This window comes from Oncorhynchus masou, chromosome 18 (assembly GCF_036934945.1).
Source record: "Oncorhynchus masou masou isolate Uvic2021 chromosome 18, UVic_Omas_1.1, whole genome shotgun sequence".
NCBI classification, from domain to species: Eukaryota; Metazoa; Chordata; class Actinopteri; order Salmoniformes; family Salmonidae; genus Oncorhynchus; species Oncorhynchus masou.
Window position 1 is genome coordinate 36,546,894 of NC_088229.1, and position 27,965 is coordinate 36,574,858.

General features: G+C 43.1%; 1 protein-coding gene across 2 annotated transcripts in view; it reads left to right on the forward strand.

Annotated features, from left to right (window-relative positions):
- The window catches only part of mtor (mechanistic target of rapamycin kinase), a 129,731-nt gene extending 108,304 nt beyond the window's left edge, over nt 1-21,427 (forward strand). For both annotated transcript variants that reach the window (XM_064923149.1, XM_064923150.1), the window contains exons 35-58: nt 747-872; nt 2,680-2,811; nt 3,207-3,322; nt 7,103-7,220; nt 7,732-7,929; nt 8,193-8,293; nt 9,097-9,193; nt 9,449-9,547; nt 9,672-9,794; nt 11,222-11,404; nt 11,723-11,857; nt 12,679-12,853; nt 14,401-14,536; nt 14,696-14,843; nt 15,182-15,304; nt 15,611-15,693; nt 15,907-15,979; nt 17,235-17,309; nt 17,548-17,683; nt 17,791-17,856; nt 17,957-18,037; nt 19,195-19,275; nt 19,379-19,484; nt 19,954-21,427. In XM_064923149.1, the coding sequence (XP_064779221.1) occupies nt 747-872; nt 2,680-2,811; nt 3,207-3,322; nt 7,103-7,220; nt 7,732-7,929; nt 8,193-8,293; nt 9,097-9,193; nt 9,449-9,547; nt 9,672-9,794; nt 11,222-11,404; nt 11,723-11,857; nt 12,679-12,853; nt 14,401-14,536; nt 14,696-14,843; nt 15,182-15,304; nt 15,611-15,693; nt 15,907-15,979; nt 17,235-17,309; nt 17,548-17,683; nt 17,791-17,856; nt 17,957-18,037; nt 19,195-19,275; nt 19,379-19,484; nt 19,954-19,969 (2,727 nt within the window). In that variant the 3' untranslated portion in view covers nt 19,970-21,427. The remainder of the gene's footprint in view (nt 1-746; nt 873-2,679; nt 2,812-3,206; nt 3,323-7,102; nt 7,221-7,731; nt 7,930-8,192; nt 8,294-9,096; nt 9,194-9,448; nt 9,548-9,671; nt 9,795-11,221; nt 11,405-11,722; nt 11,858-12,678; nt 12,854-14,400; nt 14,537-14,695; nt 14,844-15,181; nt 15,305-15,610; nt 15,694-15,906; nt 15,980-17,234; nt 17,310-17,547; nt 17,684-17,790; nt 17,857-17,956; nt 18,038-19,194; nt 19,276-19,378; nt 19,485-19,953) is intronic.
- The last annotated feature ends 6,538 nt before the right edge of the window (nt 21,428-27,965 follow it).

Genomic DNA, 27,965 nt, shown 5'->3' on the forward strand with positions numbered 1-27,965 from the left:
CGGGCAACGAAGGAGTGGCTTTGTAAGAAGCATTTCAAGGTCCTGGAGTGGCCTCGCCAGTCTCCAGATCTCAACCCCATAGAAAATCTTTGGATGGAGTTGAAAGTCTGCGTTGCCCAGCAACCGCCCCAAAACATCACTGCTCTAGAGGAGATCTGCATGGAGGAATGGGCCAAAATACCAGCAACAGTGTGTGAAAACCTTGTGAAGACTTACAGAAAACATTTGACCTCTCTCATTGCCAACAATGGGTATGTAGCAAAGTATTGAGATAAACTTTTGTTATTGACCAAATACTTATTTTCCACCACAATTTGCAAATAAATTCATTAAAAATCCTACAATGTGATTTTCTGGATTTTTCTTTCTCATTTTGTCTGTCATAGTTGAAGTGTACCTATGATGAAAATTACAGGCCTCTCTCATCTTTTTAAGTGGGAGAACTTGCACAATTGGTGGCTGACTAAATACTTTTTTGCCCCACTGTATATATAACTTGTTGTTGGGACCTGTGGTCCATATTGTCCCCGTTTTGGGTCCTGATCTGCTCCACCAGTTGAGTATGCGGGCACTAGAGAATAGAATGGGAGGAAAAAGACTACCGTACCTGGTCACTGTGTGTGGTTGTGTCTCCTGTAAAGCACTTTGTGACAACTGCTGATGTAAAAATGGCTTTTTGAAATATATGTGATTGATTAATAATAATTATATCATTGATTGATTGCTCTTTGTTTCTCCGTCTTTAGGGTTGCCAGCGGATCGTGGAGGACTGGCAGAGGATCCTAATGGTTCGATCGCTGGTCATCAACCCCCACGAGGACATGCGGACCTGGCTCAAATACGCCAGTCTCTGTGGCAAGAGTGGGCGCCTGGTGAGTTCACTAGCACAGGAACAGCTAATGGGTCATTTGCCAAATGGTTCAAAATAGGTATGTCAGTAAGGGTTATTTTTTTTCAACCGCTTAGTCTCCACCATCAAACGGTAATCCTTGCAAAAACATGAAGTATGAAAGCATGATTTGATGCACTCCGCTGTTCAGCTCACGTTTTATGAAGTGTAACAGTTACAAAGGCCTTACAAAGACCTGGACAAAACGCTGCACTCAATAAAACAAAGGGAACATTCACTGGTATCTGGGGCAACGGGTGGCGCAGTGGTCTAAGGCACTGCATCGCAGTGCTAGCTGTGCCACCAGAGACTCTGGGTTCGAGCCCAGGCTCTGTCGCAGCCGGCCGTGACCGGGAATCCATGGGGCGACGCACAATTGGCCGAGCGTTGACCTGGTTAGGGAGGGTTTGGCCGGTCGGGATATCTTTGTCTCATCGCGCTCTAGCGACTCCTGTGGCGGGCCGGGCGTAGTGCACGCTGACGAGGTCGCTCAGCGTATGGTGTTTCCTCCGACACATTGGTGCGCCTGGCTTCTGGGTTGGATGCGCGCAGTGTTAAGAAGCAGTGCGGCTTGGTTGGGTTGTGTTTCGGAGGACGCATGGCTCTCGACCTTCGTCTCTCCCGAGCCTGTACGGCAGTTGTAGTGATGAGACAAGGAATTGGGGAGAAAAAGGGGGTAATTATTATTATTATTTTAATAATGACAAATAATAAATGGCAACAACAAAAAATACATGATTTGTGGTGTTTAGTGACCGGCTTGTTTGGCAATCGGCTTGTTTTTAACTAATGCATTTCCTTTCAGATACAGCTATAAGCTGTTGTATCAAGTTGAGTTCAAGTGATGTCATTGTCACTTGACATTAGTACAACCAGAATGGAAGGAATTTGGTAAAACGGTTCTTTAAAGGGTTTGTGTCATTCCGAGGGGGAATCTATTCTATTGGATTTGGATTCTTACTGACATCCCTATTTTTCCAGTGAACTCAGCTCTCACTGGATCGACTGTGCAAATGAAACGCACCTCTCAGAAATCGCACTGTTTAGAAACCATACCTCAAACCCGTTTAATGAAAGTGTCACCGTTTTCCCTCCCTGGTGCCAGTTTTATTGCAAGTGATTGTGGTGGATTGCAGGCACCCAACCAGCTTTCCAATTGTAACACAATCCTTTCAGAACATTCCGGTATGATGTCAGAGAATTGTGGAGGTTTTCACTCACATGAGCGAACATCAATCAGCGAGCGAAGAACGTGATTATGGGCAAACGAGCAACATCTAAAAGAATGCCTGCAGTGTTTTAAAAGGCCCTTCCACAGGGGTCAATGGTTAGTTACTCCCTCCACTGTAGTGTGGTATACTTAAGTTATTTATTTAGCAAGAGGTTCAAATGAGCCTGGGGAAATCTGGGGGTCTGTACGTCCATGGGAGTTGGAAGCTAGGGCGGTGGTTCTCAAACATTTCCTCAGGACTTTCACAATATTGTTGGAGCCGTTAACTCGCAAACCTGATTCACCTAATCAAGAGCTTGATGATTAGTTGAATTAGGCATGCTAGCTCTGGAAAAGATCACCTATGTGAAATGGCTAGGGGTCCCTGACTAGAGGTCTGAGTGGGCTATAGGAGACTGACCTTCAGGTTTCCACCGTTGAGCCCCTTTCTTCCACTTTGGCGCTGCTCTGCGGCTGACACTATGCTGCACCTAGACTCGTGTGTACAGTTTGGGTTTGTGCGTGTGTGAGGTTGAGTATTGTGATAGAAATGGATCAATGTGAATCTCTTTTCTCCCAGGCGTTGGCCCACAAGACCCTGGTCCTTCTCCTGGGGGTGGACCCCTCGAAGCAGCTGGACCACCCGCTGCCCACCGCCCACCCCCACGTTACCTATGCCTACATGAAGTACATGTGGAAGAGCCAACACAAGGTATAGTAGCTATACCGTTGTTACAGGCTTTCTCTGTAGCTGAAGAAAATGTTGTTTTCTCATTGTTGTGCAACGTAAGGAAATGCAGGGCTGTAATGTGTAGGTTCATTAAATATTGTGGACTGTTATGTGTTAGTGAATCAACTGAAATGAAGAGTGTAAATAACCCAGTAGTAAAAAATGTCACATCATTCCAACCACAACATTAGAGCAACAGGGGGACCGGTCGATATGTAGATGCTCACACACACAAACGTTTTGAAACGGTGAGGCGTTTTCTGTTGCTTAAGGTTGGCGACAGCATTCACAGAGAGTTGAGTTAAATCCCTGTTTTGAATGAGAGTCCCTTGCCTCCCCCCCGCCCCCCAACCTTTTGTTCCTCTGTCCCCCATCAGATCGAAGCCTTCCAGCACATGCAGCACTTTGTCCAGGGGATGCAGCAGCAGGCCCAGCATGCCATTGCCGCCGAGGACCAGCAACACAAGCAGGAGCTCCACAAGCTTATGGCCAGGTCAGGACTCCTTCCACAACTACATTAGGGGGGGAACTCGTGTTTTTACACACACACCTTTTCCCGGCCCTCATGTTCTCTCTCACCTAAAAGGGTCACGTACAGAGAGTTGTGCTCTTTCACCATGACCGTGACCCAACCCTGGTCATAATATTCCTCCACTCCCTCCCTCGCTCCTTGTTCTGGCATTTAGTTTTGCAAACCCGGACAAGTTTTTGTCTCTTTTCATTCTGCGCAATCACTCACCCCTCAGCCAACGGGCATCCAAGAATCCAGCTACTTATCATCAACCAAATGTGGCATTGTGCCGACGGGTACTGGAAACCAGGTGTGTCTCTGGCAAGTGAGAACTGTCAGCACCTGGAAGGCCTACACCCACACCCCAGCCCAGAGTGTCCCATACTGGCCGGGTGTTGCCCTCTGCCTCTTCACCCTGTCTCCTGTCACATTCTACCATCTTCACCTCTTCTCTCTGTAAGAATAGTTGCTGTTTTGTGTTTTGACACAAATTGGCTGCCCAATTACACCTTCAGCGTACGAATGCTGAACAATGGCAGTGGACGAGTAACATGAGCAGCTGGTCCAGGATCTGTGCTGTGGTTTAGCCTGACAGCCAAGGTTAGAACTGGGGATGGACAAAGCTGAATTGAGATCAGTTATCGGCAGAAAGTGACTGGAGGTCTTTCTCTATTCCTGTTGGAAGCTCTTCCCATTTGCAACAACACCCTTTTTTGCAATGCTCCCAATCACCATTGCTCGTCGCATGTATTTCTGTTTTGTGCTTATGTATACCGTCAACAGATAGAAAGACTCCTGTTTCCAGAATGCCTCTCCAAGGCATGATAGCCTAAGGAGGTTGTTTGTATGGTTGACGGGCCCATGAAAATACTTCCAACACGATCCCCATTCCCCAAAGCGCTCTCCTTCATGGAGCGGACTTCAAATGAGCGCCCGAGGGAATCTCAGAGGCCAGTTATTTTGGGGGAAAGTTTACTTCTGACACACCAGGTTTTGTGTGAGATTTTACTCAGTAAAATACTGTGTTTCACGTTAGCCTCCAAATGAACACAAGCAGGGGTAAAAAAACAGTGCTTGAGCTTTATGGGTTGGATGTATTGAAACTTTGGTCAGCAGACGAGCCTACTTACAGTAAAAAGGCTCCTCTTAGACACGCACACACACACACACACACACACACAATATACATACCTCATAATTCTTATGAGGCAACAAGCTAACAGGAAACCAGGAGTGTTTCATATTTGCTGTTGCACTTCCAGATTCTATTTGTCTGTGGAATGTTTGTCTCCACTGTTTTATTCCAGACGTGCTGACACACTTTCCTGCAAATGGGTTGGCACTGTGGAATGGCGTACACCTGGTCTATACATACACACACACACACACACCGAAATAATTCATTGTAATTTCAGCGATATGTATTTGCATGTTACGACGCAATGATCATGATAAGACCTGCAATCTCCGGTCTGAGTTCCTGTGGTAACAGAGAAGCACTTCTGGCACGAGTGGTTCTCCCATGCAGACGGTTTTACTGTGTTTTTCCCTGAAGCGGTCAGAGGTGAACTGAACCAGTACTGTATTTTCACATGGAAAAAGCACTCCGCAGCGTTACGCAATGCTAATGGATCATTTATTAGAAGTGCTCTCTGGAAACGGGTGCAGTGTACAGTTGGGAGCTGAGGGACGGATGCCTGCGCAGGATTCGCCAGTTCCTGGTCAGGCGTGTTATAAACCAATCACGAGCTTGGCCCATGTAAATCAAACACGACTCGATTATTTGGCAGTTTGCCTCGAGTGTCTGTGTTTTTTTAATGATGATTGATATGGCAAGCACAACCACTGGGAAGACCGACCACGAGGCAATGTTCCCTCACACTCACCACCAATATAAAACATTGAAAATCACTTAAGTGATGCCAAAACCTTTCAGTAGCTAATGCGCCACTGCTTTTAGTAATGACGCCTAAGTATGATAAATGTCTTTGCGCGATTTCAACGTTTTCCCATCATTCTCTTCTATTTTAAGGGGTTGCACTAGTACTGCGTTGAACATCCATTGCCAACTCCCCCACACAACTTGTGATGACAGCGAGCATATTGTATAAGATAACTTCCCCAACATACTTTTAAAATTGTCACCACAGAACAGACGTTTCTCATAGTAAAGTTAAACGTGGATTCAGTTAATATCCATTTTCTCAAAGAAGTGTCCCACAGAACTTGGCCTTAGGCCTAGGTAAGCATGTCAGTGGCCATTCAAGGCAATAGATGGTAGAGAGGAGTGTGTGGACGATCCTGGCATTAGAGAGGGGAGATGGACTGCCAGGAAACACCACGTTGAATGCATTCATCACACTAACTAACTAGTGTAACAGACTTAGTGTAAGTGCTTCATCTCACATACCAGGCCTTTATAGCTGTTGACATGATTGTGTGTTGCTAAGGCAATTTATCAGACTCTGATGCAGCCCTGGGCCCGTATTCACAAACGTCTCAGTAAAGGAGCGCTGATCTGGGACCAGGGGGCTCATTTATCAACCGTGTGTAAATTCCGTACTAAATTCTGACATGCGTGGAGATCCTAGGATTTGCACAAATGATATGCATTTATCAAACTGTCGCACACAACATATACTGTCGCGCATGTTTTCATTGATAAATCAGAGCCATATTATATTTGTGCAGTCATGAACAAGCGCTATAACCTCGCCTGGAAAACTTCCTCCGTTTTTATGGTAATAAAATGCCCTCATTTGCTGTATGATTTGGAAGAGATGTTGGAACTGGGCCATTATCATACCTAAAAGAAAGCGCAATGGCAAATGTTATCACATTCTGTTGAGGAGTAGACAGAATGTTGCAGTGACTTTTCCCAACAAAAAAATGCACGCTGCCGAGCGATTGCCACAATACTGGCCGCACATTCTGCAAGATTGATTGTCCTTTCGACCAATTTACAAGTAAATGCTACAGCCCACACTTCTATGCAAAAGATACATTGTTTATCAACACGTGATTGTGTGTCTCCTACCTTTTGGTATAGGATCTGAAATTGAATAGGCTAGGATATGATGTCGTGCTCCTAATCCTATCACGCTGCAATACTGTAGCCTACCCATACTGTCACATACTGTCAAGGCTACCGGTCTATTTACTTTTGAGCGTGCTTGGCTATTGAATTAGTGATTGATAAATGGTAGCCTACTTTCTGTTGTGTAGTGGAAATAATACCATTTAAAATACCAACGGCATATGCATATTTTATCATTAGGCCTACGTTTTAATGTTTTTATTAGCCTACCATTATTATCAATATTCCTATGCATCAAACACCACCTATTTCCCCCAAAGGAACAATAAGCCTATTTGCTTGCCATACAGTTGATCAACCTTCTGGTGATTTGCGTGTAGATACGCACACTTTCCTGTCAAGATCAATATTTTATAAATACCAACCATTCCGGGAAAACTGCACGCTGGGTTTTGAGTATTTTTTGTGCTCATGCAACTACGGAGTGTCCATATAAAGGGTCTCAAGAGTAGGAGTGCTGATTTAGGATCAGTTTTGCCTTTCAGATCACAAACAAATAAGATTACATGGATAGGAGAGGACCTGATTCTAGATCAGCACTCCTACTCTGAGACACTCAACGAGCGTGGGCTGTATTCTGCTGACAATCTATATAGTGACCAAGACTGTCTCTCCCTATCCCTCTCTCTCTCTCCCCCTCAATCCCTCCTTCCCTCCTTTCCTAGGTGCTTCCTGAAGCTGGGTGAGTGGCAGCTCAGTCTTCAGGGCATTAATGAGAGCACCATCCCCAAAGTGCTGCAGTACTACAACCACTCCACGGAGCACGACCGCAACTGGTACAAGGTCAGTGACCCTCTCACGTTTAACCACTCCCCTCCAACCCCTGTCACTCCCATCAGCATTCACGCTGTGGACCTCGTGCTAACTCCCCCATTTACTTAACATAAGGTTTGTATGTTATTAGAGACATGAGTTGATTTGAAAGGAACCAAGGGCACCTTTGGGCTTGTATGGGCCCATGCCCACACTGCAGGAAAGCCACGCTCTTCCTCTCTTTGAGAGCCCCCCCTCCTCACATCTCTCAGTAGCTTATTACGTAACAACCGAGAACATGATCGACATCTGTTTAGACCCAGAACATTCCCCAGAGGCCCGGACTCCTCCGGGACATCTCACGTAATCCTTCAGTTAACCGGAAACTAATTGTCTAACGGACTGGAAGTTGATGTGATAAGTGCGATAACATAAGTTCAAACATATGTTTCGACATGTAGACTTTCTATGTCTTATAATAAATAAATAAAAATTAATATATATATATATATTTCTTCACCTGGCATACCTTTTTCCGCAGGCCTGGCACGCATGGGCGGTGATGAACTTTGAGGCAGTGCTGCACTACAAGCACCAGAACCAGGGCCGGGACGAAAAGAAGAAGAAGCGCCACGTCAGCGGCACCAGCGCAAATAGCGAGGCCAGCAACAGCGACAGTGAGGTAGACAGCACTGAGCACAGCCCTGTGCCCTCGCCGGGCCAGAAGAAGGCCAACGAGGTGAGGGTGGCGGCCATCTTAGATTCTCCTTCACCATACTCGTCCACTAACGCTAACCAGCCCTTTCGCTATTCACTACCGGACAAATTTCAAACTAACTTGACAGACCTGTGCTTCAAATGTTGCATAAATCACAAGTTTATGTCAATGGGAGAATGTTTGAGTTAGAACTATGACTGAATGCCTTGCTTGCTGAAATCAAGGTACAATTATTTGCAATTCTTCCTTTTACTCATTCTCCCTCTGTTGTTTGGCGAGTTCAGGACCTCTCCAAGACGTTACTCCTCTACACGGTTCCTGCTGTCCAGGGCTTCTTCCGCTCAATCTCCCTCTCCAGAGGGAACAACCTCCAGGACACCCTGAGGTGAGTCCCCACATGGGGCCAGGGCCTATATTTAACTAGGCAAGTCAGTTAAGAACAAATTCTTATTTACAATGACGGCCTACCAGAAGGCCTCCTGCGGGGACAGGGGCTGGGATTAAAAATAAATCAAATATAAATATAGGACAAAACACACATCACAACAAGAGAGACAACACAACACTACATAAAGAGATACCTAAGACAACAACATAGCAAGTCAACAACACATGAAAACACAGTATTGTAACAACACAACATGACAACAACATGGTAGCAACACAACATGGCAGCAGCACAACATAGTAGCAGTACAAAACATAGTACAAACATTATTGGGCACAGACAACAGTACACAGGGCAAGAAGGTAGAAACAACAATACATCACGCCAAGTAGCCACAACTGTCAGTAAGAGTGTCCTTTTAAGACTCTTTGTAAATAAAGGTTAAATAAATCCCTTTTTCTAAATCCCTTTTAGATCATAATGAATAAGATTAGATGGACAGGGAGCACCTGATCCCAGATCAGCACTCCTACTCTGAGATGGCCAGTAGTCTAAAAGCCCAAACCGACAATACTGATAGACGCAGAGTTGAAATATGTGGAAAGGAAGCCCTCTGGTGGCAGAGAGACGAGCTCCAATTCCAATTTGTGTCATTGCGCGCATTTGATTGCTTGGTGTCAATTTGTTTTGCTTCGAATGCGGTTTGAAATTCAGGGAAACTGTGGTTGTTTTTTTTCCCCGTCTGAACCAGTTAATAAAGACTTTAAAGTTTTTGACATGATGCTGTTTTCTTTCTCCAGGGTCCTGACCCTCTGGTTTGACTATGGACACTGGCCTGAAGTCAACGAGGCACTGGTAGAGGGTATCAAAACCATTCAGATAGACACCTGGCTACAGGTACGCATCTCACATGCATTTTTTTGGTTTGCTTTTATTGTTCTGTCCATTGTGTCAAGGGTACTAGAAAAAGGAATTATTCCCAGGGGCCATGTTGGTTTTGGGCCATGAATCATCCATGAAATAGTCATTCAAGAAAGTCTCTTACAGGACGATAGTAACTGAATAATTACTGGATAGTAATTCCGCATTGCATTGCTCCGGGGTGTAAACAAAATTAAGTCTCCCTCTCTTGCCCCCCCCCCTCGTCTGCAGGTGATCCCCCAGCTGATTGCCCGCATCGACACTCCCCGTGCTCTGGTTGGCCGCCTCATCCACCAGCTGCTCACCGACATTGGGCGCTACCACCCCCAGGTAATGACATACTGCTGGCACCCAGGCTAGGAGCTATGGCCTAGGACGCATATCTCTGAACTGGTATTGCGTAGATTAACTCTCCCTCCCTCTCGATCACTCGACCCCACCCACCTACTTCTAGGCTTTGATCTATCCGTTGACTGTGGCCTCCAAGTCAACCACCACTGCCCGCCACAATGCTGCTAACAAGATCCTCAAGAACATGTGTGAGCACTGCAATACACTGGTCCAGCAGGCGATCATGGTACGTGATTCCTGTCGGTGTACCTCACGGTACAGCTAGCTACAAGTGGTTACAGTCTGTTTTACCATTTAGACATACAGAGCCTTCAGAAAGTATCCCCTTGACTTATTCTACATGTTGTTGTGTTACAGCCTGAATTTAACATTTGGATAAGTTCAGGAGTAAAACATTTACTTAACAAGTCACATAATAAGTTGCAAGGACTTAATATTGTTTAACATTGGTAGATGGGTAATAAAATAAAACCCATGCATTGAATATACCTTTGAGCATGGTGAAGTTAATAATGGATGGACATGTCTACACTGTATTTCTGATCAATTTGATGTTATTTTAATGGACAAAAAAAAGTGAGGAAAAGGAAAGGAAAATTCTGAGTGACCCCAAATGTTTAAACAGTAGTGTGTGTGTATATATACATATATATATTTGCTAAAAAGTATATGGGGGTTGGAAGTAATGCAGACAACTACATTGATGGAAGCTACAATCTATCTGCAATATTAAAGCTGATCTACCCCCTAAAAAAACAATTATAATACAGGTGTCTTTCCTAACTCGGTTGCAAGAGAGGGTGGAAACCGCTCAGGGATTTCACCATGCCAATGGTGACTTGAAACAGTCTAACGGCTGTGATAGGAGAAAACTGAGGATGGATAAACATTGTAGTTTCTCCGCAGTACTAACCTAATTGACGAAGAAGGAAGCCTGTACGGAATAAAAAATATTCCAAAACATGCATCCTGTTTTCAACAAGGCACTAAAGTAATACTGCAAAAAATGTGGCAAAGCAATTCACTTTTTGTCCTGAATACAAAGTGTTATGTTTTGGGCAAATACAATACAGTACATTACTGAGTACCACTCTCCATATTTTCAAGCATAGTGGTGGCTGTTTCATGTAATGGGTATGCTTGTAATCGTTAAGGACTGGGGAGTGTTTCAAAAAATAAACTGAATGAACTAAGCACAGGCAAAATCCTAGAGGAAAACCTGGTTCAATCTGCTTTCCACCAGACACTGGGTGATTAATTCACCTTTTGGGAAAATAACCAATAACGCAAGGCCAAATCAACACTGCAGTTGCTTACCAAGACGGTGAATGTTCCTGAGTGGCCGAGTTACAGTTTTGACTTAATCTACTCGAAAACCTAATGCGAGACCTGAAAATTGTTGTCTAGCTATGATTAACAACGAATTTGACAGGGCCTGAAGAATTTTGAAAAGAATAATGGGCAAATGTTGCACAATCCAGGTGTGGAAAGCTCTTAGAGGCTTACCCAGAAAGACTCACAGCTGATTCTACAGAGTATTAACTCAGGGGTGTGAATACTTATGTAAATTATATATTTCTGTATTTCATTTTCAATAAATCTGAAGAAAATGTACTTGTTTCCCAAGGCATGAGTTACTTCCTGTCTCCCCAGGTGAGCGAGGAGCTGATCCGGGTGGCCATTCTGTGGCACGAGATGTGGCACGAGGGCCTGGAGGAGGCCTCCCGCCTCTACTTTGGTGAGCGCAACGTGAAGGGTATGTTTGCTGTGCTGGAGCCCCTTCACGCCATGATGGAGAGGGGCCCGCAGACCCTCAAAGAGACCTCCTTCAACCAGGTCTGTCTTTTTTGTTTTCTTTTGTCTTTTTTAAAGTCATGTTTATAGTCTTTATTTTGTCATGTATTTTTCCCTCTTTTTAACATCTCATTTACCAAGTTACAATGATTGACAAATGTGCGTGTATCTTGAAAATGTGCAGAAATCCCATGTAGATGTCCATTGGAGACATTGAGGAAGTGTATGAGTTGAAAGTTAGGATCAGTCCCGCAGTCAAATGACCAATTGACAATGATGTGTAGTGCTCTTTGACCTGGATTATAGGTAAATGGCTGGACAGGGGAAGTGAATTGGCTGCTGTTCTCTGTGTTATGACAGGCCTACGGGAGGGACCTCATGGAGGCCCAGGATTGGTGCAGGAAGTACATGCGCTCGGGCAACGTGAAGGACTTGACCCAAGCGTGGGACCTGTACTACCACGTCTTCAGACGGATCTCCAAGCAGCTACCACAGGTGAGAGAATCACACCAACCTACTCACACTCTGCTCAAGTCAGTTTGGGCTGTCTCCTAACGTAACTCCTACACTGAGGCCAATTGGAGATCTGCCAGTCTGAATTCAAGAATCTCTCTCTTCTTCGGATTCAGCCCTTCGTTGGTTGTGCCAGTTGAAAAACTAAAGCATCCAGTGAAAGGAGTCAAGTTGGCTCACAACCAGTTATGTGTGGGTAGTGTATATTGCTACATTCACATCTTTCTTCAGAGCTATGAGATGTTATTTTGCTACTCTTGTTAAGGCCCACGTTCATTTATCCCTTGACACTGTAAACTGATATATCTAGGTCATGTCAGCATCCTGAAACAATGCAACCCATTCAGCGATGATCCTGAAGTGGCTGTTAGTGGAAAATAAATAGCGCTTCCTAGGTGTTGCGTCTGTCTCAGTTGTTGTTCCAAGTTAAGCCAAATGTCTTCTCATCGCTACAGTATTTCACTGTAATAGGCCAACAATAGCAAAACTCCTTCAGAGTCAAGTGAAAAGAGTACACCAGTGGGGCAGTTTTGTATCCTTTATTTATACAGGTGAACCCATTGAGATGAGATGCCTTTCCTAGGAGGACCTGTCTAGACAGTGCACGAGCAAAAGAGACAGACAGTTAAAGTGGTGACAGTGAAAGACGGAGTGAGAGACTGAAAGAGGCAGAGAGGAACACGGCACAATGAACCCTTTCATCTGGCAGTAATCTGATCTCCCTCCTCTCTCTCGCTTCCCTCATCTATCCATTATTTTATCCATTGATCCCTCCCATCATCCATTCCTTCCTGGGTCCCAAGCTGACCTCCTTGGAGCTGCAGTACGTGTCCCCCAAGCTGCTGATGTGCAGGGACCTGGAGCTGGCCGTGCCGGGGACCTACGACCCCAACCAGCCCATCATCCGCATCCAGTCCATCGCCCCCTCGCTGCAGGTCATCACCTCCAAGCAGCGGCCGCGTAAACTCACCATCATGGGTAAGACAACCACATAACCTCCAAACAATGTCCCCGCAGACTCACCTACATGGGTAAGACAACCAACCACGAGGCCAATAAGAATAAAAAGAAAGGGCGTCTCCGTTCAAATCAATGATGATGACACAATGGGTGGACTGGCAGCCATTTTGAGTGTACCCATGTAAGGAAGTAAAAACAGGAAGTGTACCCTTTAATTAAATACGGAAAACACATTTCAGTTGAATGCATTCAGTTGTACAACTCTAACTTGGTATCCCCCTTTCCTGTTCCCTTAATCTGTGCTGTGATTTGTTGAGTCATCTCGATTGGCATTACAAAACATGGATTCCATTATCATGAGCCACATCAGTTAGCATCATTTGAATGAACGTTCCACATTACCATGACAATCCAGCATCAGTTGATGGAATATTCCAAAATACAAAGGCATTTATTTCGTCACAATACCAGGCAGCCATTGCGAGGCTACCCATGAGCTTGGCAGTCAGTTCCCAGGGTTTGAGCTTCCAAGCCCATTCTATTCATTCTTATTTCTATGATTACACCCACCATTTACAATTGATGGAAATGAATCAAGAGGGAATACGATTAGTGGGGACAATGGACTACAGGCCCATTGTCCTACTGAGTCCTTTGGGAGTATTGGCTAACTACACAAGGAGTTAGCTAACTAAGTATGACCATCATAGTAGTAGGGGTATTAGATTTTTTTAATCCCATTTGTTTAAAGATGAGTGTCTAGGGCTATTAAACGATAACACTTAATCAAGTTAATCGCAGGATTTGCTGTGATTATTCTCACAATTTGAATTTGCTCAAATTCAGCTGTAATTTAAGATTTTCATACCAAAACATTGCACAAGAATATTGACATCTTGATTTTGTCTAAAGTAACAGTTAGCAAAATTGGGTAAATTGAGAAAGCACGCTTTCTTTACCCTCAGTTGTAACCTGTTTTCACAGTCCATTGTTTTCAGCTGTAGAGATATGATGTATTTGGGATGTTTTCAGTGATTTTTGAACACTTTCAGACAATGCGATTAATCGCAATAAAAATAACATTAATTAATGAAGGTGATTAACTCTGACCGCCCTAAAGATCACACAAGTCAGGTCATCAAAAGATCAATGAGAAATGCAAACATGCTGTCTTTTGGAGTAATTTACTGAGTCAGAAGTATAATCAATATGTGGTATGTGTCATGCCATCTACCTGTGTATAATGCCATTATTGTCCTCTGCAGTTTAGCAATGTGATAACAAAGGATTATCCCGCAACATAATTTTTCATCCCACTGTCATTTTAAAGTGATAAACAGAATTTTACACTAATTCGCATGCATAGGAGTTCAGGGGCTATATGTATCAACAAGCGTCTCAGAGCAGGAGTGCTGTTCTACAATCAGGCCCCCCCTATCCATGCAGTCTAATTCATTACCATCTAAAAAGCTAAACTGATCCTTGATCAGCACTCCTACTCTCAGACACCAGTTGAATGAAAGCCACGGTCTGAGAGTTGACCTGTGTTGTGGTGCCCCCTGCAGGCAGCAATGGCCATGAGTTCATGTTCCTCCTGAAGGGCCATGAGGACCTGCGGCAGGACGAGAGGGTCATGCAACTCTTTGGCCTGGTTAACACACTGCTGGCCAATGACCCAGCCTCTCTACGGAAAAACCTCAGGTAGACAGTACACACACATTTTAAGATTAATGGCTGGATTATTGCCATCGGGAGGGTGTGAGATTGATTGATTGATTGATTGATTTTCGGTGTCTGCTGTGCTTCTGTAAAAATATAATTTCCTGGTTACCATTTTTGTGTATTGTGTCCCTCTCTCAGCATTCAGCGCTACGCAGTGATTCCCCTGTCCACCAACTCTGGTCTAATTGGCTGGGTGCCTCACTGCGACACCCTCCACGCCCTCATCAGAGACTACCGGGAGAAGAAGAAGATCCTGCTCAACATCGAGCACCGCATTATGCTCAGGGTAAGAACCAGGAACTATCACATTAGCAGTTCACACACACCCTGTTCAGAATGGAGCTTTTTAGACATGGTGTACACTGAACAGTGCACTTGCTATTACTAACCACGTGTTGATTAGCCTTGAAGTTAAAGGGAATGTACACTTTTATACACAATATAGTATGAATGTTGTTACTTGTCCACTACTCTTAAATGTCAAGTCTCAAGTAAAAAAAATTTTTTTAAAGACAATAAATTATTTATCCGTGAATTGAAAACCGTTAAACAAATTGACAATGAGGTTCTATTTTACTACCAAAGGTTGTGCCATCTTGATGTTGTGGTATGTATGTTTGTTAGATGGCTCCAGACTATGATCACCTGACCCTGATGGAGAAGGTGGAGGTGTTTGAGCACGCCGTCAACAACACGGCCGGAGACGACCTGGCCAAGCTGCTGTGGCTGAAGAGCCCCAGCTCTGAGGTAAAACCCTGTTTCAGCCTTACAGACAGTTGTCATAAGACTGACGTACCCCTGTTTACCACCCTTCATATGGCTGTAAGCAGTCTGACGAAGCACGTCATTAGGTGTTATAGCTAACAACTGACCACTTTATATAAGGCTGCTGAAGACTAATTAAAGGTGGTATCTGTAACAATTTAGTGATCATTTCAATTTCCTCATGGTTTTTTGAAGAATGTGGCTCAGAAATACCTGAAATATCTTAGTTCTGCTTTCTATTGCAGGGACGCAATGTAGTGTTATGTTTACTCCTGGTCTTCTTCTCAGGTTTGGTTTGACAGGAGGACCAATTACACACGCTCCCTGGCTGTGATGTCAATGGTGGGCTACATCCTGGGCCTGGGAGACAGGTGAGGCTCTCCACCAATAAAAGTTCAGCAGTTGTAGCAGATGTTTAAAAAGTGAAATAATCTTGCTTTGCAGATGTATTGGAGCATATTTATTGAACAGAACATACAAAGTATCAAATAGTTATTTTCGTGCATGGGGCCAAAACATTGGCATGAAAATATGTGGTCCAGTGTAGACTACCCTCACTCAGTTTCTCTCCATTTCCTCTACAGGCATCCATCTAACTTGATGTTGGACAGACTAAGTGGCAAGATCCTCCACATTGATTTTGGGGATTGCTTTGAGGTGAGCAGGGGCCTCCAAAATCAGAATGTATACTATTTATACAAAATATGTGGCCCCCCCTTCAAATTAGTGGATTTGGCTATTTCAGCCCCACCCGTTGCTGACAGGTGTATAAAATCGAGCACACATCCATGCAATCGCCATAGACAAACATTGGCAGTAAGGATGGCCTTGAAGAGCTCAGTGATTTTCAATATGGCATCGTCATAGGATGCCACCTTTCCAACAAGTCAGTTCATCAAATTTCTGTCCTCCTAGATCTGCCCTTGTCAACTGTAAGTGCTGTTATTGTGAATTGGAAACGTCTAGGAGCAACAACGGCACAGCCGCAAAGTCGTAGGTCACACAAGCTTACAGAATGGGAGTGCTGAAGCTCGTAGCCCGTAAAAAGTTGTCTGTCCTCGGTTGCTAGCGAGTTCCAAACTGCCTCTGTAAGCAACGTCAGCACAAGAACTGTTCATTAGGTGATTCATGAAATGAGTTTCCATAGCCGAGCAGTTGCACACAAGCCTAAGATCAACATATGCAATGCCAAGCCTCGGCTGGAGTGGTGTAAAGCCTGCCGCCATTGGAAACACATTCTCTGGAGTGATGAATCACACTTCACCATCTGGCAGTCCGACGGACGAATCTGGGTTTGGCGGATGCCAGGAGAACGCTACCTGCCCGAATGCATAGTGCCAACTGTAAAGTTTGGTGGAGGAATAATGGTCTGGGGCTGTTTTTCATGGTTCAGGCCCCTTAGTTCCAGTTAAGGGAAATCTTAACGCTACAGCATACAATTACATTCTAGATGATTCTGTGCTTCCAACTTTGTGGCAACAGTTTTGGGAAGGCCCTTTCCTGTTTCAGCATGGCAAGAACCCCGTGCACAAAGCGAGGTCTATACCGAAATGGTTTGTTGAGATCAGTGTGAAAGAACTTGACTGGCCTGACCTCAACCCCATCGAACACCTTTTGGATTAATTGGAACACAGACTGCGAAGCCAGGCCTAATCGCTCAACATCAGTTCCCGACATCACTAATGATCTTGTGGCTGCATGGAAGCAAGTCCCTGCAGCAATGTTCCAACATCTAGTGGAAAGCCTTTCCAGAAGAGTGGAGGCTGTTATAGCAGCAAAGGAGGGACCAACTCCATATTAATGCCCATGATTTTGGAATGAGATGTTAACATAGCAGGTGTCCACATACCTTTGGTCATGTAGTGTATCTGTGAATGTTGTCAATGTTTTATAAATGTTTTTCCCACTACAGGTTGCCATGACCAGGGAGAAGTTCCCGGAGAAGATTCCTTTCAGACTGACAAGAATGCTGACGAACGCCATGGAGGTAGGAGGAATAACTCTGTGGTTTTATTTGACATACTCTTGTCAATAGTTCACATTTGCCTCTGTCATAGAAGGCACTTAATCCTGCAACTCAATTGAGGGTTTGCACTGCAGACTTGAGGAGCGAAGCAAAGATTTCCGGCTGGCACCCAGGCTACAATTACCAATCAGAACAGACAATAAAACTCCCCTCTCTGTTCTGTCAATCAATGTGTCCCTCCCCTGTGTGTGTTGGTCAGGTGACAGGGCTGGATGGGAACTACAGGATCACATGTCACACGGTGATGGAGGTGCTGAGGGAGCACAGGGACAGTGTCATGGCCGTACTGGAGGCCTTCGTCTACGACCCACTGCTCAACTGGAGACTGATGGACAGTAAGGAAACCACTCCGAAAGCATCTTAAACACTGAAATACCTTTAAACCATCTGAAATCAACAACCCAGCAAACAATTGAGCCCTCTCTTTCTTTGTGGTCCACAGCGAACACCAAGGGAAACAAGCGATCCAGGACCAGAACTGACTCCTACACTGCTGGACAATCAGTCGGTGAGTGTGAAACAAGACGTCCATTTTGTGTCACTAACAACATCTGGAATGTTTCCAGACTGAATGCATCTTTCTGTGCTGTGTCTGTTGTCCAATGCAGAAGCACTTGAGGGGATCGACCTTGGTGAGACCACACACAAGAAACCAGGAACTACCGTGCCTGAATCCATTCATTCCTTCCGTGAGTCTTCGGCTCAAGCCAATACTGTAAAAATGCATGAGGCTAACATTCCTAGCAGTTTCTATGGTGGCTATGTTTGTTAACGCGAGAAATGGTGGGCCTCGAGGGACCCCACTTCAAACCAATGACTTGTCTTTTGGACTTCAACATTCTAACAGTCTAATAAATACATTTCATACATGCTATTGGACAAATTATCATTTAGTTATGTTTATGAAGTTCTTGGGTAACATTAAAATATGAAGAACATAATAGTATTTTCAATGCTTTATTTTACTGTAATCTCTAAAAATGTTTTCAACCACAAAGAAATCTATTATAATTTTGTATTGGCGGGTCTTAAGAAGCATTATGGAAATAAGAAAATGTATTTCAAAGAACAGGATAGCATATTTTAAGTTGTTTTATGTCTATATATGTCTATATGCTGCCGCATGCTCACGTTTTTTAGCGCATAAAACAATGGTCATTCTTAGAAAAAGTGGTATTTTGAAATAGAGCTCACCTCTTACATTTTTTTGTTTTTTGGCAAAGTTACGTGTTCTAGAAACTGCTCTTTCTGCTCTGTCTGATGCTATATAGAAATCAAAATGTCTTACCTGAATCTAATCTAACTAACTGTATAAGTATTTGAAAAAGTGTATTTTTGGAGCTCCGTTTTCCTGCCTCTGTGTCAATTCCAAGCTGCCCATCTCTTCATATACATTTGACAATTGATAATATTTTCAACCATCAGACTATTGTCAATTTAATCTTGTCTTTTGGCTAATGTGTGAAATTAGTTTCAATATAGTTTAGGTGTAATTTCGATGGGCCATCAGCTGCGCAGGCTGACTGGCAGTGAATGAGGGGCAAATTCTCTTTGTGAACAACATACATACGTGTGTTAAATATACTTATTTCAAGGACGGGGGTGGGGGACATGACAAAAAAAAATGTACATGTGTTTTGTCAACATGACGCTCTCGGCGCTTCCTGTGTTAAAACACAGCTATAAATAGTTGCTGAGTGGCATGTAGCTTCTATGGGTTTTTCTTTCCTCAACAAAGGTTTGTGGAGGATATTGGTATGTGGAAGTACTATTTTTGCTTATTGTTGGCCCAAATATTTCCTCAAATGTTAGTGTATCAGTCATCACTGTGTTCCTCTCCCATCAGTTGGAGATGGCACTGTCCAGCCTGAGGCCCTGAATAAAAAGGCTATCCAGATTATCAACAGAGTACGAGACAAGCTGACTGGTAAGTCTTTCCCTACACATTCCCTACACATGTAACTAAAAATGCTAGGATATGCTAGAATATTAGCATTCATTGACTAATATGTATTGCTTTTCCCCATCAGGGCGTGATTTCTCACACGATGAGACTCTGGATGTGCCAACTCAAGTGGAGCTCCTCATCAAGCAGGCGACGTCGCACGAGAACCTATGCCAGTGTTATATTGGATGGTCAGTATGATCTGTTTGTTGTTAGTTAGCATCAGTTAGCCTACTGTTAGTTAGCATCAGACAAATACTATAAGTTGCCATCAGTTAGCCTAGTACTCTTAGTGAGATTCTGCTAGCAAAGTACTGTTAGTTAGCATCAGTTAGACTAGCGCTGTTAGTTTGCAGCAGTTAGCCTAGTACTATTAGTTAGCATTAGTTAGCCGAGCCTGTGCTACATTGGCTCGTTACCATCATCAGTAACTGTTAGTTCGCATCAATTAGCCTAGCCTGGGTGGTGGACTGTTTCAGCATTCAACAATGCTATGGCACTGCTATGCTGTTTGACAAGACAACTATACATTGCCTAAAGCAGGATCAGACAGGTACCCAAACTACAAAAAAAGTGTCTTGGTTGTGCAAACATTTGTGGCTTATGTTGGGAACTTTTTTAACAATGGTCACTGAACTTGTATTGTTTTGCATCCCCCAGGTGTCCATTTTGGTAGAAGAGCTACACTTGAAGAGTTACACAGCCTGTTTTCATCAAGTAACCATGAACTTACTTGGTAACTATGTGGTTAATTTGTGAGAGATGGTCCATGGCAAGGAATTACATTTCCAAAGATCTTTTATCAAATTATGCCATGCTGACATTGGTTTCAAGCATTTTACATTCACTTAGCTAATTACTTCCAATTTAATGAAATTAGCGCCAAATCCTTAGTTTTAAGTAATGACCCATGTAACATTTAATCCCAGGATGTAATACCAAGTAAAGGTAACAGCTACAATTATGTACTGTACAAGGTAACAACCTGGACCTCGTTTCCCAGTTGAGATGTAACTTAAGCATTACAATGATCGTGTCAGATGCCTCGTTATTTATGAGCCACGTTTTAAAGTATTTTCCAAACAAGCATGTAAGAGAGAATGTTCACTAAGTGCGTCGTTAGACCATGTCGATACTGATCGTATCGAAAGAAAAGCATCTCTGCTCTCGAATCAGCTTTCTCCATTCAGGTCTAACCTTAGCATTAAAATTATTACATAATACTGATGACAGATCAGCTGCTAGATATTACCACCTATGGCGGCAAATATTGAGGCGGCTTATTCTAAATGCTTACCCTATAATAACCCACAAAATCAAGATTTGGCACGTGCACATATTGTTACTTTTTTTAAAATATATTGTAGCAAAAATTATAGACAGTAGCCTAGAATTAGCTAAATATAATTAAATTGATTGAACATAACATTTATTTCAATGTAGCCTATAATGTATTTCTATTTTGCAGTCATCTCAGTTTTCATTTGAAGCAATGTTTTATTCTTCGCTTGTTTGTAACAATTGCAAAGACATTGGCAACTTTGTATTTGTAGTCAACTTTGTTCTGAAGTTGACTACAGCGGAGATCTTCTGTGTATAAGGTGACGTGAAATGGCAAAGAAGCATCTAACAACCTACTCATCTGTTCTACCAGTGGTCTGAGGTAGTCAGTAAATAACAAGCATTTTCAAGTGTAACTTTAATGACAATGTTTTGGGGAAACAGCACGGCTACTAAAGATACATTGTACGAAGGTTCTGACGATTGCTTTGGGAAACGAGGCCCTGGTTATTTGCTAGTGCTTATTGCTCAAAGCGCTGGCTGTAAAGAGGAAGGGCTGCCCAGTGTTTAATTATATCACTGTCATCATGCTAATGCTTTCTACTGTGGCCATATTTGTAACAAGTTAAACATTTTTTTTATTTAACCTGTTGCATCTGCTTCGTAGTCCTTCATAGACCACTAGTCCATTGTATTATTGTGTGTTAATGTGACTATTTGAGTAACATACTGTATGCCTTTTGCTAATTTAAACATTATTGAAGGGTGTCTCATGATATAATATGAATGGGAGTATTTGATTTAAGATGGTTGCATGCATAATTCTATGCCAATAAATAGAGATCTATTGATACTTGTCTTGTGCTCTTTGCCATTGTCCAAATATTTGTGATAATGCTGATCATGTTTGTATGCTTAAATGTTCATTGCCTTTGCATATCATCACCATCACTATTAACGAACATACAATTATGAAACTTCAGAAGCTATTTTAAATACATTTTCTTGGTCCTAAGGTCATGAAATGTTCATATTACATTGCAGGGAGTTTCTGTACATTTTTTTTTTATTTTTTAGAGAATGTCATTTTCATCCACCAGCGTATTGAGTTCCTTTTTCTGCTATAAATATCAAGCAAAACTTCTGAAGTCGAGAACAAAAAAATATATATTGCAAGCAAAATATAAACCCAAAATATTGAGCAAAGAAATCATAATTGCAAGAAAAACATTTTACATGTGCTAACAAATTAGTTAAATAAAAATTATAGTTTTCACTGAAACATTTTTTATGTAAATGCGATTGTGATTAAACACCTCCTTCTTTGCATTAAATTGTTTTGGGGGCAGTTGTAAGTTTTGGCACATTCATTCTATCAGCATAGCACCCTGCATCCCACTACTGGTTTGCCTCTGAACCAAAGCAGGGTCGGTCCCTGGATGGGAGACCAGATGTAGCTGGAAGTGTGTTAGAGGATCAGTAGGGGGCACCCTTTACTCATCTTTCTCAGTGGTCATAAAAAATCTCATTGCACTTATAACATGAAGATGAACTATCACTCCTAAACTGGTTGACCACTGGGGATGCATCCTCTACCCTGCCGACACAGAATGGATTGATTGAAAGGATGTATATAGCACCTTTCTACTTACTGAACTGTTTTGCATAACCTCAGTAAGAAAAGAAACGTCCTCTCACTGTCAACTGCGTTTATTTTCAGCAAACTTAACAAGTGTTAATATTTGTATGAACGTAAAATTCAACAGCTGAGACATAAACTGAACAAGTTCCACAGACATGTGACTAACAGAAATGGAGTAATGTGTCCCTGAACAAAGGGGGGGTCAAAAGTAACAGTCAGTATCTGGTGTGGTCACCAGCTGCATTAAGTACTGCAGTGCATCTCCTCGTGGACAGCACCAGATTTGTGCTATTGGCTGTACCTTTGTTTATCCCATATGTAACTCTGTGTTTGTGTCGCACTGCTTTGATTTACCTTGGCCAGGTCGCAGTTGTAAATGATAACTTGTTCTCAACTGGCCTACCTGGTTAAATAAAGGTGAAATATATATATTAAATATTTTTTAAATGGCCAGTTCTTGCTTTGAGATGTTACCCCACTCTTCCACCAAGGCATCTGCAAGATTCCGGACATTTCTGGGGGGAATGGCCCTAGCCCTCACCCTCCGATCCAACAGGTCCCAGACGTACTCAATGAGATTGAGATCCGGGCTCTACGCTGGCCATGGCAGAACACTGACATTCCTGTCTTACAGTAAATCACGCACAGAACGAGCAGTATGGCTGGTGGCATTCTCATGCTGGAGGGTCATGTCAGGATGAGCCTGCAGGAAAGGTACCACATGAGGGAGGAGGAAGTCTTTCCTTGTAAAGCACAGCGTTGAAAATGCCTGCAATGACAAGCTCAGTCCGATGATGCTGTGACACACCGCCCCAGACCATGACAGACCATCCACCTCCAAATCAATCCCGCTCCAGAGTACTGGCCTTGGTATAATGCTCATTCCTTCAACGATAAACGCGAATCCAACCATCACCCCTGGTGAGACAAAACCGTGACTCGTCAGCAAAGAGCACTTTTTGCCAGTCCTGTCTGGTCCAGCGATGGTGGGTTTGTGCCCACAGGCGACGTTGTTGCTGGTGATGTCTGGTGAGGAACTGCCTTACAACAGGCCTACAAGCCCTCAGTCCAGCCTCTCTCAGCCTATTGCGGACAGTCTGAGCACTGATGGAGGGATTGGGCGTTCCTGGTGTAACTCGGACAGTTGTTGTTGCCATCCTGTACCTGTCCCGCAGGTGTGATGTTCGGATGATCCTGTACAGGTGTTGTTACACGTGGTCTGCCACTGCAAGGATGATCAGCTGTCCGTCCTGTCTCCCTGTAACACTGTCTTAGGCATCTCACAGTACGGACATTGCAATTTATTGCCCTGGACACATCTGCAGTCCTCATGCCTCCTTGCAGCATGCCAAAGGCGCGTTCACGCAGATGAGCAGGGACACTGGGCATCTTTCTTTTGGTGTTTTTCAGAGTCGGTAGAAAGGCCTCTTTAGTGACCTAAATTTTAATTGCCTACTGTCTGTAAGCTGTTAGTGTCTTAACGACCGTTCCACAGGTGCATGTTCATTAACTGTTTATGGTTCATTGAACAAGCATGGGAAACAGTGTTTAAACCCTTTACAATGAAGACCTGTGAGGTTATTTGGATTTTTACGAATTTCTTTGAAAGACAGGGTCCTGAAAAAGGGACGTTTGATTTTTTGCTGTGTTTAGTAAGTGGGAAACTCACCTCATCCACCACCAATGTTTGGAACACGCTTGGGTAATGCACAGCAAACACATGGTGGAGAGGTGAGGAGTGATCTATGCCAATTATGAGTGAGGTAGATGATTAGATGGCCATGATGGAATGGGGCCAGGTTGGTAATTTAGCCAGGACACTGGGGTTAACACCCCTGGTCTTTCAAGTGCCAAGAATCGGGACATCCGTTTAGCGTCCCATCCCAAAAATGTCACCATACACAGGGTATTGTCGTCACTGCCCTGGAGCATTGGGATTTGATATTGAGGGAAGTGTGCCCCCCTTCTTGCATTTCAGATGCATTTCCTTGCATAATCTTTTTCACTTAATAATTTTTTCTCCCAATATTGTGTTTAGGTTTTGCTTTCAATATCATTATTTTTGTTTGCATTACTGAATCATGTTGATCTCTACTTCAGAAATTTTGCATGATATTAATGGCACAGTCAGACCTCTTCACTTTTTCCACATTTTGTTACGTTACAGCGAAACGATTAAATAAAAATATTTTATCATATATCTATACACAATACCCCATAATGACAGTGAAAACAGGTTTTTATCAATTTTGCCAATTTATTACATACAACAGAAATACCTAATTTACATAAGTATTCAGACCCTTTGCTATGAGACTCGAAATTGAGCTCAGGTGCATCCTGTTTCCATTGATCATCCTTGAGATGTTTCTAGAACTTGATTGGAGTCCACCTGTGGTAAATTCAATTGATTGGACATGATTTGGTAAGGCACACACCTGTCTATATAAGGTCCCATAGGTGACACTGCATGTCAGAGCAAAACCAAGCCATGAGGTCGAAGGAATTGTCCATAGAGCTCCGATACAGGATTGTGTCGAGGCACAGATCTGGGTAAGGGTACCAAGAAATGTTTGCAGCATTGAAGGTCCCCAAGAACACAGTGGCAACCATCATTCTTAAATGGAATACGTTTGGAACCACCAAGGCTCTTCCTAGAGCTGGCCGCCTGGCCAAACTGAGAAATTGGGGGAGAAGGCCTGGGCCAGGGAGATGACCAAGAATCCGATTATCACTCTGACAGAGCTACTGAGATCTACTGTGGAGATGGGAGAACATTCTAGAAGGACAACCATCTCTGCAGCACTCCACCAATCAAGCCTTTATGGTAGAGTGGCCAGACGGAAGCCACTCCTCAGTAAAAGGCACATGACAGTCCCCATTGGAGTTTGCCAAAAGGCACCTAAAGGACTCTCCGACCATGAGAAACAAGATTCTCAGGTTTGTTGAAACCAAAGTTGAACTCTTTGGCCTGAATGCTAAGCGTCACATCTGGAGGAAACCTGGCACCATCCCTACGGTGAAGCATGGTGGTGGCAGCATCATGCTGTGGGGATGTTTTTCAGGGACTGGGAGACTCGTCAAGATCGAGAGAATGATGAACGGAGCAAAGTACAGAGAGATCCTTGATGAAAACCTGCTCCAGAGTCCTCAGGAACTCAGACTGGGGCTAAGATTCACCTTCCAACAGGACAACAACCCAAAGCACACTGACAAGACAAGGCTGGAGTGACTTCAGGACAAGTCTCTGAATGTCCTTGAGTTGCCGAGCCAGAGCCCGGACTTGAACCCGATCGAATATCTCTGGACCTGAAAATAGCTGTGCAGCGACGCTCCCCATTCAACCTGACAGAGCTTGAGAGGATCTGCAGAGAAGAATGGGAGAAACTCCCCAAATACAGGTGTGTCAAGCTTGTAGCATCATACCCAAGAAGACTCGAGGCTGTAATCGCTACCGAAGGTGCTTCAACAATGTACTGAGTAAAGGGTCTGAATACTAATGTAAATGTGATATTTCAGTTTTGTATTTTTTACACATTAGCAAAAATGTATAAAAAGCTGTTTTTGCTTTGTTGTTATGAGGTATTGTGTGTCAAAAAACGTGGGGGAAATCAATTTAGTTCATTTTATAATAAGGCTGTAACATAACAAAATCTGGAAAAAGTCATGTTCAACTATAGTATGCATGTGCAGAATCTTCTGGAAAGCAGTGAAGCAAACCTTCCCACAGGGCACTCCAGCTCTGTCCATGTGAGGAGCAACTGTGCAGAAACTGGCCTCATAACAGTTTTAGAGATGAGGTGAGAAGGGATTCTAATACTAAAATGTATACTAGTAACCCTGAAAATCAACTTCTTGGCCCATACTGTAGTTGCTTGATCATGTGAACACTTGTCCTTCACTGATGATGGAAATCTAGTGATCGTGGAACCCATCACCACATTTTGCACTATGTATGTTTGTCACCAGAGATCTGGGTCTGTATACAGGTCATGGCTGATATAATTGGTTAAAGGGAGGTGGTAAATTCTGCATTCTTCAGCAGTCACCTTGACATCCTATTGAAAATAATCGGAAAGTGTCTTTATTCAAAAGAGATGCCTACCCACCCACCCGTAGACTACTTCCAAAGAGAGGTCATAGAAAAACAAATATGAAACGGATGATATGGAAGTACTTAGACTAAGAATGTACAGTGCCTTCAGACAGTATTCACACCCCTAGACTTTTTCCACATTTTGTTGTGTAACAACCTGAATTTAAAAATTATTAAATCAAGATTTTTTTGTCACTGTCCTACATACACATACCCCATAATGTTAAAGTGGATTTGTGTTTTTTGACATTTTTACCAGTGAATTAAAAATGAAAATCTGGAATGTCTAGTCAATAAGTATTCAACCCCTTTGGTATGGCAAGGCTAAATAAGTTCAGGAGTAAACATTTGCTTTACGCTGGGAGACTCCCAGATACTGGGAGATTAATTCGCCTTTCAGCAGGACAATAACCTAAAACACAAGACCAAATCTACACTGGAGTTGCTTACCAAGAAGACAGTAGATGTTAGTTTTGACTTACATCTACTTGAAAATATATTCCAAGACCTGAAAATGGTTGTCTAGCAATGATTTTTTTAAATCTATATGACAGAGTTTGGATAATTTTAAAAGAATAATGGGCAACTATTGCACAATCCAGGTGTGGAAAGCTCTTATAAAGACTGACAGCTGTGATCACTGCTAAATGTGCTTCTACAAAGTATTCACTCAGGGGTGTGAATCCTTATGTAAGTGAGATATTTCTGTGTTGCATGTATAATACATTTCTATAAACATGTTTTCGCTGTAGTTATGGGAGGAAAAAATAATAAATGTAATCCATTTTGAATTCAGGCGGTAACACAACAAAATATGGAATAAGTCAAGGGGTGTGAATACTTTCTGAAGGCTCTGTAAATATATTATAAACCATTTAAATTGCCACAATTGCAGTTCCCAAGTTTTAGTCAGCAAAAGAGTTCCAGCGCCTAGTGCATCAGCGCTGCCGACTTATTGCGTTTGCTCTACAGCGGCTCCTCTCTTTCCTTCTAATCTTATTCCCTCTTTCTCCTCTGAAGGTTAATTACTTATAGATAGTTAAGGATTACAGAGGGAGAAAAAAAAGCAGCCAATTGATCTCTTCCCTGGTGTGCCCACCCCTGCAATGTCACCAATTTACACATTGGGACAGAGCCCTAGATTATCTGCTTGCATCGATCGATTCCTCCTCTGTGTTCTCTCTTTCTCTTTCCCCCTACCTCCTTCTTTCTTTCTCTCTCCAAATCTCATTAGGCTGAAAAGCAGCGTTTTCATACCTGCCCCTTTGTTCCCTTTTCACCTCCATCTAATTTCTTTGTATTTTTTTCAGCCTCTGTCTGTTGAGGGTCTGTGAGTCAATAGCTCACGTTAAATGGGCTTCATCGATTGTTGTTGACGAATGATAGTCATCGGGAGACAATGCCTCCTAAACGATGGAAGGTGAAGAGACCGACCATGGAGGCTGCCCACTGGACACATGACGTCATTTAAACGTGGATAATTGGCTAATGTTTGGTTTAGACGTTGATCAGTGAGATTACAACCTATTTTCACCTACTCAAAAAGACAGCCAGAAGTTAGTTGAATTTCCAATGTGTTATCAACGCTGTTCGAGATTCTGCTCAGATTATTACAACAATTGGGGCGGCAGGGTAGCCTAGTGGTTAGAGCGT